This window comes from Ipomoea nil, unplaced genomic scaffold, assembly GCF_001879475.1.
Source record: "Ipomoea nil cultivar Tokyo-kokei standard unplaced genomic scaffold, Asagao_1.1 scaffold2036, whole genome shotgun sequence".
NCBI lineage: Eukaryota > Viridiplantae > Streptophyta > Magnoliopsida > Solanales > Convolvulaceae > Ipomoea > Ipomoea nil.
Window position 1 is genome coordinate 4,250,633 of NW_017618464.1, and position 11,321 is coordinate 4,261,953.

Consider the following 11,321-nt stretch of genomic DNA (forward strand, 5'->3'; position numbering starts at 1 on the left):
TTTAATGTGATTTATCTCTCGTGTGCGATTTGCATATCATATTACACATGAACAAAATTTATTCCGTGCACAAACCATTAATGAAATGGCCAGTGAACCCCCACTCCCTCCCTCATTATTTAAGAATAACTTATGACCTGGGAGCGTCATAAATTAAGAATTACATCTATAAGATATTTATACGCACCAGATCGACATTGATTCTCCTATCTAAGAGGTCACTTAGTCAATATAATTTACCCTCGACAATTTCGTTGGACTGGCGTGTGAGGGCTTTAGAGTAAAAAATTTCACTTTTTGCGGACAAGAATAATATACCATTATATATATATATATATATATATATATATATATATATATATATATATATTTATTTATTTATTTATTTATTTATTTATAAGGAAAATCAATGTGATTTCTATTTTAAAAAAAAAAAGAGTGAGAGCAAAATCAAACTAAATTAATAAAAAAAAAATTGTTCACAAAACTAATTAAACTAGAGAGGCTGATCGGTCCAAGTAAGTATGACTATATTTATCTAGTGCACGTCACGTCACGTAATAGATAATACTAAATTAAAGTGGAGGAGAATGACGTAGGAACAAAGACAGGATAAAAAATAAATAAATAAAAAAATCCAAAGTAAAAATAATGTAGAAATTAAAGCTAGAAACATGAGAGAAGCGTGAGCTGAGTTTTGGAGATCAAGTTACAATTAATATAGACATGTAACCTCTGTGATCTTTTGTTGTTGTTGTTGTGGGTGACAAATTTCTTACTCACAAATGATATTTGTCCCTTTCCTTAACCATGCCACTTGCTCATCGGATCAGTTTTACAGTACACTCCCAGTACATACCCACATGTAATAACATCAATCTCAACATTTAAGGTTTTTTTTTTTTTTTTTTTTTTTTAAATTTATTATTATTATTATTATTATTATTATTATTATTATTATTATTATTATTTTATAGTTTCTTTTATAGAGAGGCCGAATTGAAGGAGAAAGAGAGAATTTTTTTTTTTTAAAAAAAAAACAAAAGTTTGGTAAGTCTTTAAACACGTCCGTTTGGTAATATTAGTGCATGAAACTTATATCAACACCATTTTTTTTTCACGTGAATCCATAAAAAATACACCTTTATAGGTCATACTCTTTTCTTCTCTCTCCACTCTTACAATAAACTTTGAATAAGTCTTGCGTACTGTCTTACATGAGACATAAAATAATTTTTAATCAAAATATAATACGTTAATTTTCATAAGACCATAGAATATTATTATAGTTTAGCTAACAAGTATTACACATCTAATATGAAATGGTTTCACACAAATCCTACTAAGAAATTATTTATTAATTTATATTTGATTTACAGAAAAATATGTAACTTGATAAACCGATTTAGGGCGTCAATAACTGATAAATTCCGACTCAAACCAATAGCTAATAGACAGCTCTAACATGAAATTTAGCTAACTAGTAACTACCCGATTAATTAGGTTGGTTGCCCCATTTATTAGTTTATATCTAAAGTGACTAGTAATTAGTAATTATTATTATTATAAAGATTCGAATCCCCTTTCAAAAAAATAAAAGAAAAGAGTTGCGAATCCAGCCGTTTTTTAAATAGTAAAATTAATTATTTACTTTATGAAGGCATCGATTAAACTTTACTGGACATGCACCTAGACATATGTGATATAATCTGAATTGGGATTTTCTCGATTTTGGAGAAAATATGTAGTAACAGCTAAATATTATAATTTTTATATTTGTTAGTAATTTAGAAATTGCAACAAATGAATTGACTAATTAAAATGGAGCCATATCAAATCAAATGATATAAGATTTGGTATACAAAAATTGATTTGTGTATCGTTATTTCTTTTTGTAATCAATAGTCACACGCCATCGGGTTAGCGGCTCTGGACGCAAACCAATATAATTAAGGACAAATATTTAATACATTATCGGGTGTATAAATACTATACACACTAGTAGTAAAAAAGAAAGTGTCACATCATTAAATAAAAAAGGATAATATTGACCAAATCTTTTCTTACAAATTACTTTCTAAATTATTATGTATTTTATTAGGAAATTCTTTATTTCTAATTAACAAAATTCATCTAATTTCCATAACATATTTATTATTTATTACCTATCTAATTTTCTAAACAAATTTATTACTTATATAATAATTTGAACGGTTCATTCATATAACAAAAATTATCTACCATAAGCATTATTTCAAGTACAATGAATGAATTGATTAGCAATCTCAACCATAAACATTATTCACACGGTACATTGATACTTTATATCTATTTTATTCAATATATAATACTTTCTAAATTATTATATTTGTAAAATTTATTATTTTCTAAATTATTATATTATAATTAAAAATTCTTTATTTTTAATTAACAAAAGCTATCTAATTTCCTATATCTATCTAAACATCTAAATTCAATATATATTACTTTCTAAATTATTATATTGACATTTAAGAAAAATGATGTGACATCTTCTCCGACGGTGTATATCATATACAGGGACGGAGCCAAGAATTTTGTTGGGGGGGGGGGGGGGGAGGCGCAATAGGGACCGATTCACAAATTCTTTTTCAGTAAAGGCGAAACATTAAAATAAAAGAGATATTTAAAAATAAATAAATAAATTACCTAAGAAATATAGGTGTAAATATTATTGGATATGGGCGAAAAATAAAACAAATCGAAACTTTATAAAAATATTCATAACAAAATATGAAACATAATTAATTTGATAAAATAATTTGAATATATATATATATATATATATATATATATATATATATATGTGTGTGTGTGTGTGTGTGTGTGTGTGTGTGTGTGTGTGTGTGTGTGTGTGTGTGTGTGTGTGTGTGTATGTATATGTGTATCAAATATTAAAAAAACTATTAAAACGTGATTGTGTTAGAGTCACAGGGAAGGAACCAAAAAACTATATGATTCAAACGCCTAACCTTTATTATAACCAAATGCATGCTCTACCAACTATTTTAACTCATTTCTTATGAACAATTAACAATTTTTATATACTAATACTTAAAAATGTACTATATACACATATATACATACAAAAATTATATATGGAGCAGGGGTAGGGGTGGAGGTGGGGTGAGGGGGGCAGCTGACCCTCCCCCCCCCCCCCCCCCTTTGGCTCCGTCTATGATCATATATACATAAGCAATGCATCAAATATTAATTCTTAAATTAAATAGCATTCATTCAACCGAAATTAACATACCTTAATCTATATATATATATATATATATATATATATATATGACTTAATTAAATCTCAATTGATAAATTAAAATACTCCAACAAGTGAGATCTCGAAAAAAACATTTTTAACATATTATAATACTAATGGTATAAAAAGTTAGTTTTGTACTCACCACTTGATCACCTAATAAAATTATGTGCCACAGGCAAGATATCCAAGTAATTAATACAAAACACTGCCTCACATCCCACAACTAACCAGGTTTTGATGTGAGGTACGTAGGATAGGATTCATGGTCCATAGCTAGTTAGCAAGTTTTGAATGTTTGATGGATATTTTATAAGATAGGTGTCACATTATTAATGTTGAGATATGGTGCATAATCATTAATCAATTAATGCCTATGGATCAAACGAGATACTTATGAATAAATGATCTTTAACTCCACTTCTAACGAGAAGAAGCCAACTAGAGAAACATACCCACACTTCTTTCAATTTGGTCGTCATAAAATTAAAGGTCCACCAATAAGACATCACATATTTTGGTCTCTAAAATAATTGCATCGCATGTGCAATCAAACGTTGGAACACCCACATATATATAAGGTCTGGTTCTAATGCGGCACGCTTCTCAGGTGCAGACGTGCAGATTCATATATGATCCATCCATCTAAATATGATCAACAATTGAAAATCAATAAAAATGAAAAAATACGGTGATATTTTAATAATTTTCTACAATGTTGGTGCATTAAGATGTAATTGATGGTGCATTCGCACATAACTCAAAGTGCATTAAAAAATACTTGATGGTGCATTTACAAATGTTTGACAGTGCATTTAAAAACGCTTGTGATAACATGGGGGAGAAGCATTTGGAAATGCTCTAAGTCTAAATGCACCGTCAAGAATTTCTAAATGTTCCTCCCCATATCATCACAAAAGTTTCTATATGCACTATCAAGCGTTTTCAAATGCACCTTCAAGCATCCTCAAACGCATTTTTAATCATTTCCCACTGTACCGTCAATCCAATTGTAATTTTATAAAATTACAAAAATGTCATCACATTTTTTTTCTTATTCTCATTGAATTTCAGCCTTTGATAATGTTTTAGATGGACTGACCAAATGTATCCACACGGTCGCACCTGGGAAGCCTGTCGCATTTGATCCTATATATTGTAAATAACTAATGTGCAACTATCAACAAGTGAGAGCATATTCCTAGGTAAAAAGTGAGTATTGATATAATCCATCCATTTGGTTATATCAACATTTGAGAGTTGCTGATTTTTTTTTAAAGAGTGGACAGTTTTATAAATATTGTAAACTTCAAAGTTTATAATGATTATAAATAAGGAAGAAAAAAATAAAAAGAGTGACCAGTTTTATAAATATTGTAAACTTCAAAGTTTATAATAATTATAAATAAGGAAGAAAAAAAAGAGTGACTAGTTTTATAAATATTGTAAACTTCAAAGTTTATAATAATTATAAAATTGATAAGTATTTTTTTTACTAAAATTCTTAAACACTGATGAATCCGGATGAGTGGCTTAAATCAATTCTCACTTTGCCCGCATGGGCAGCTCAACTGGTCATAGGGGTGAAATTTAGGATCGAGTCTCACATGCGGCAGTGTGGGAGCAACCTCTCAAAGTGAGGGGGGCTCCTTGTCCGCAGTAAGCAAAGGTCTAGCCGGTTCAGTTGAGTTATCATGATTTATATCATCCCAGATGCTCTGTTGAGTGGGGTCGGAGATTCAACCTTTTAGAAAGAAAAAAATTAATTCTCACTTTTTAATAGGTGTGATTGTTCACATTTAAACCCATCATATATATATAGACACACATATACATACATATATGTTGTTCTTTTGCTCTCAATTATAAGAAACTCACAAGTCACAACCATTCCATAGCCCTCCCTCCCACAATTATTCTTGTCAAAATCAAACTATTAGTTGATGTTTTTCACAACTACATGATCGATCTTTGTTATTATACGCATATTTAGTGTCAATAATTTTAGATTATATTTGATCAAAACTTGTTCACATTTCAAGATTTGAAATAATTCATCAAATTATTAAGCATAATTGAAACCCATCATTTCATGCATCGTTACAAAATATATCAAATAGTTTATTAGAGATGATAATAAATAATACAATAGTATTCTAATTATGCAATTAAAAGTTTATAAGATAAAATTTTAATTTTAATCGAGAAAAATATCTTGAATGTTAAGCAATCAAGTGTCACTTTCAGAAATAGATTGGCATGAATATGAATAGGAGAGGTAAAATTATTGAGATATTTTATTTTATTTTTTACAAAAATGATAAAAGAGGATGAAGAATTGAAGAGAGAGTAGAGAGTCAAACACAAGTGTCACTTTTATTCTTTTGTCTTTTATCTTTTTTGTTTGTTTATTTACTTGGTTTAGAACCTCACGCGCTGGGGGAGCGAGTGAATAGCCGCCACTGCCTCTTTCGGAGAGCTAAAAGGTTAAAACGACAAGCATCGTCGTGTATGCGACTAACCAAACACAACCTCAGATCGGATCCCCCAAAAATGTCTTCTCTCCGCCGTATCACCGCGGCGCCGTCGCAGGCGGCGGCGCTGGATTACCAGGACCCGCAGTCGCACCCCTTCCACTGGCACTACTCCGAGTTCGACGACAGTAACTTCCAAATCCGCGGCCGCACGCTCTTCTTCATCGTCGTCCTCTTCGCCATCATCCTCTTAATCACCTTCGTTGTCCTCTACGCGCGCTGGGTCTGCCGCTTCCGCCCCCGCCCGATTCAGTCCGCCCACGCGCCGCAGCTCGTCCCGCCGCCGCCGCCGCGCGGCCTCGATCCCTGCGTCATCGACGGCATCCCGATCACGCTCCACCGCTCCTCCGGAAACGGCGGCGGAGAAGCGGAGTGCTGCATCTGTCTCGGGATTTTTCAGGACGGCGATAAGGTTAAGTCTCTTCCTCAGTGCCGCCACTGCTTTCACTCCGAGTGTGTCGATAAGTGGCTCAGAACTCAGTCGAATTGCCCTCTGTGTCGCACTTCCCTCCGGTTCGACTCACCTGTGTGACTCACTCCCATCCGAGTTTACTCTAAGCAGTAAGCTCCTTTAATTTCGTCTTTTTGTTTTCAATTAGAAAAAAAAAAATTGCATTTTTTATATTCGTGTTACGGTCTTAGTCTTGAGTTATGAGCGTAATCATTTTAATCTTTAAGTTATGCTCGATTTGAAGATTTTAGTCTTTCGCAACTATTTCTTATCACTTAATAAAGTGACTGATTTGATCATTCAGAAATTAAAATTGTCATTTTGGACAAAAGTTAAGGATCAAAAGATGATCGTGCATGTAACACGGGACTAAGTCTATAAAACGAATATAATTGGAGTACCAGAAATGTAATTTTTTCTATAATTAATTTTTTTTTTTTTTATTTTCAACAGCGTTGATTTTTTGTTGCCAACTCAAAAATGGGTTCTGTACTTCTGTAAATTCTCCTAAGAATTCTTAATCTTTTTTTTTTTTTTTGAATTTTGGGAAAAATCAAGAGCTGCATACTCTGTAACAATGGTGTATGTACAAATCCACTTTATTCCAAGCGTGGCCCTATAATCCTAATAGATTATTGAGTACAATGTTGTTGATGCAAAATCGTAATATTTAGTTTGCAATTATAAATTTGTACTTTATACCAAGTTGTTGGGTTTGGTTTTGTGTTTCCATCAATCATTAAACTAAGCTAGCATGCTGCAAAACACGCATTTTTAGAGATAGATGATGACGACGGCGGCGGTTTAAAGAAAGTATCACATTCGTGTGATACTATCTACGAATTGTTATGCTGTGGAACTGTGTCTATTTTGTAAGATGCAAAGTGGACTATGTTCTATATTCATAATTACTGAATTATATTTCAAAATTATAAAGGTATATATTCATAATTTTTACTTTATATTCATAATTATTGAACTCTATATCCACAATTACAGAACTCTATGCTTATAATTACTGAACTATATGTTCATAATTATAAAGCTATATATTCATAATTTTAAACTTCATATTCACAATTATTGAATCTCTATCTCTATATTCATAATTACATAACTATATGTTTATAATGTTTGAACCTATATATTCATAATTATGAAAGGTGAACACGATTCCATAGCATTTTTCTATTGCAATGTAGTTTTTGTTCATATACTTTTTCAACCTACTGAGCCACTGAGCCAATAACGCCTCCACTGAGGCTCAAACTCATAATCTTCCAAATGAAAGTCCAACCCGGGTACCATTAGACCATATAGTCTTGGTACGATTTCACAGCATAATTTGCCACATTTGTGTGTATAAGACTATAAGTATTACATTTTCATTTTAATCTAATCCGACTCGACCCATCTTACAGTGAAATAGTCTCACACAAATTGTTGACTTAAAAGCAAAAGTGTTCAATGATTAGTCTTTACTTTGATTCTCTAATGCAAAAATAGAAGACAAAATTAAATAAATATTAATATGTATTACCACCGCATATATTTTGATTATTGATTAAATGGCATATATTTTAATGAATTCTATTACATGTATAGTTGTTAACCTTTTTTTTCTCTTTGATAGTTTGATTTATAGAAAAGTTTGTCATCCTTATTTGAATGCATGTTTGAGTAAAATTTAATTTTTGTTATTTATGTAAAAAACTTATAATTACCACTTGAATGTGTGTTCTGGGTGGAATATATCATGTGGCCTTACCCGGCAAATAATCACAATGAGGTAAATTAATTTATATTTTTCATAAATGACCGTCTCAATTGAAAAATTCAACTTTAATAGGTAAAATATTATTAAGAAAGTAAACCTTTTTTTAGTACATTAAAGAAGTAAACCAATTTAACTTTCTTATAACTGACTAGCTCAAACCGAAAAGGTTAATAGACAGCTCTTAACTTGATTGGGTTAACTCTTTCTTTTTTGTTTCTTTTGAGGATAGAGTATATATACTAAATGAGTTTAATTTTAAAAAAAAAAAAAAAAATCCACTCCTCCAAATTACAAAATATGTCTATGTTCAAGAAAATGAAATTTCATTTCTCATAAAATTGAATTATTTCTGTTATTACTAGGACTATGTGGTCTAATGGTACCCGGGTTAGACTTCCATTTGGAAGATTATGAGTTCAAGCCTCAGTGAAGGCGTTATTGGTTCTTTGTGTTTCAGTAGGTTGAGAAAGTATATGAACAGATACTACAATGTAATAGAGCCAGTAACTTCCAAAAAAAAAAGAATTATTTCTGTTATTAGTAAATGCATTTCAAATATTTGAAAGGAGAAATCATCAATTGACTAAAAGGTCGAAGAGGCGTCAAATAGTTGTCCGAGTTGTGTGTGAAACTCTCCACTTGTGAAAGGGATAAGACTATTGATTCTTTTATAAGTAATGATTTCTTTTTTCTTTGTTTTTTTAAATGAATACATTTGAGGCCTTTATTTTACGGAGTATTAAAATTGAATAAAATTTGACAATTAAACAAATATTAAACAGGTTACTAATATCTACATTTTTTAAATTTGAATCACGAGAAAAGAGACACGCGTGTCTTTACATAATTTTATCAACACCTTATGAGTATTATAATCTAATACATTTAAACACATATTTTTCACATATTATAGCAACCTTTTATTTAATTCGAAACTGTTTAGGGTGTGATACCAACATTAGATTCGAACTAATAACCATCCATGAGCACCAACACTTCATTCTAGAAACTACTCGAAATATGTTACGAAGACATTGATCGTGCAAATGTGTTCACATATTCGTCAAGAAGCTAAAGATTGTATGAAGTAGATGGCCTCAATTGGTCAGGATTTGAAGAGGTTATATGAATTCTCTGAACCCTAAACGAGAGTTTGATCTCTCCTTACAACGAGCCTCGGAGGAGTTGGTTAGCCTCACTTTATGTAGTTGTTAGATTATTAATTGTTTTTTTCTCTAATATAAAAAAGGTGAGTTTTGCAAATGGTTTGTGATATATATATTAATAATAAAGTGTGAAATAGTGGGCCAATTGATGCAGGTAGATTAGTTATGATTGAGAGTTTTAGGCTTTTTACAACATAAGATGATAACACTAAAGTGGGCAATTGGGCATATATATATATATATATATATATATATATATATATATATATAATATATCACCTCCACCATCCAGCAATAAATAGCTATACCCAAGTATGATTGGCTTTTGAGTTCCCTGTCAAGTCATGAATCATCTTCGTATCAACTAGAATTTGCCTGTCTCTAAAGGATGGGATAGCTTTAAGATTATCCATGGCCAGAATTTGGGTATGTAGGCAGTGTAAAGGTCATATATATATATATATATATATATATTGTTAACGTGGGCGGTGCACTATATAAATTATTAAATTCTTACATAAAATACATTATTGAGTTTTAATTTGGCAGGAGATAAATTCTTTATGAATTTTATGGATGACTTAGGCCTGTTGGTAAAGTTAGTTTATAAGTTAATTTTGGTTTATTTCATTATTATTAATTGTTTAACTTGGTTAAAATTAATATGAAATTTTAATTAATTTTTTGTAATAATTTATTGTTTCAAAATGCTAAAATTTAAAAAGCTATTCAAAAGTAGCTTTTTCGATCAGTTTTTTGAAAAAATTATTTTATATGTAATCAGTTAATATATAATTAATTTATCAAATATTTTTTTACAATCAGTTAATGCTATCAGCTAGTCAAACCCACTAACCCAATCAGCCAACAGCTATTTACCAAACACTCCTTTACAGCATGTTTGGTTCACGGAATGGAATAGGCAAGGAATAGAATATGAATTGTATTATATTGTTTGGTTCGCGGAAGGAATAGACTTTAGGTATTATATTACAGTGTTTGGTTGGTTTAAGGAATAGAAATGAAATATGTTTTAAAAGACATAAATACCTATATAAAAATATGTAGTGGTGGTGGCGACAGTGGCAGTGGCGATGATGGCGGGGTGGTGGTGGTGGTATCGGTGGTGGGGTGGCGGTGATGGCGGTGGTGGCAGTCGTGGTGAAATAGGAAATAAATTTAATTAGGGATAAAATAAGAAATATATAAATGTGTGTATGTGTGTGTATATATATATATATATATATATATATATATATATATATATATATAACCATGTATATAAGGGTATTTTTGGTATTTGTAATATAAAAATTATTCCCCTTGCAAAGGGAATAGGTCATTCTTAGGAATAGTATTCCCATGACAAAGTGACGAACCAAACAATGGAATAGGTCTATTCCAAAAAATGTCAATTCATTCCTGACCTATTCTATGAACCAAACATGCTATTAGTATATTATTTCTATGTGCGGAGGCCTGGGTATTAGAGTTCATTGTATTAGCATTTAAATTTTTAATTATAATAATTTATTGGTTAGTTGATATTTGTATATTTCTCATCTTGAAAGGAAAAAGATAATCGTTCCATAGATATTTTAAGAAAATATCTAATAATGTCAATAACATCAAAGAAAAGAAGTGGTTGAATCTCAATTGGTGGGGATTTCAAAATAAGAAAGTGTAATGGTAAGTAGATATCTTATAACTCTAATCCAGAGATGATGAAGACCTCTTATGGCTTCAATGAGATGGTTGTGAGAATTCCTATCATATCTCCATTACGTTCATCACAATCAATGAGTCACTATCAACCATTAATTGTCTTATATTCATATTCCTACAAATCAATAACTCATAATAAAATATGTTATTTTAAAGAAAAGCTGAAAGTATTTTCATTTAATTAACGTTAAAAGTTTTAAGTAATTTATCAATCTTAGTCTCATTTTGTTTTTATAATTAAAAAAAAAAAAGTCACAAACAATGTAATAAACAATAATTTAATAAATATTATTTTTAATGAAAAATTAATTAATTTTCTATGTTACATGGTTTATTATGTTATTTACAAGCCAAAAACTAAAGT

At 30.4% G+C, this 11,321-nt stretch overlaps 1 protein-coding gene across 1 annotated transcript; it reads left to right on the forward strand.

Moving 5' to 3' along the window:
• Window positions 1-5,777: 5,777 nt before the first annotated feature.
• Window positions 5,778-6,448, forward strand: LOC109147695 (RING-H2 finger protein ATL66). Its single transcript, XM_019295330.1, has one exon. It carries the CDS (start codon window positions 5,816-5,818, stop codon window positions 6,368-6,370), a length of 555 nt encoding a protein of 184 aa, XP_019150875.1. The 5' UTR covers window positions 5,778-5,815; the 3' UTR covers window positions 6,371-6,448.
• Window positions 6,449-11,321: the final 4,873 nt, after the last annotated feature.

Coding starts and splice junctions, on each gene's coding strand:
- LOC109147695 (XM_019295330.1), top strand. CDS start 5,816: ATGCGACTAACCAAACACAACCTCAGATCGGATCCCCCAAAAATGTCT.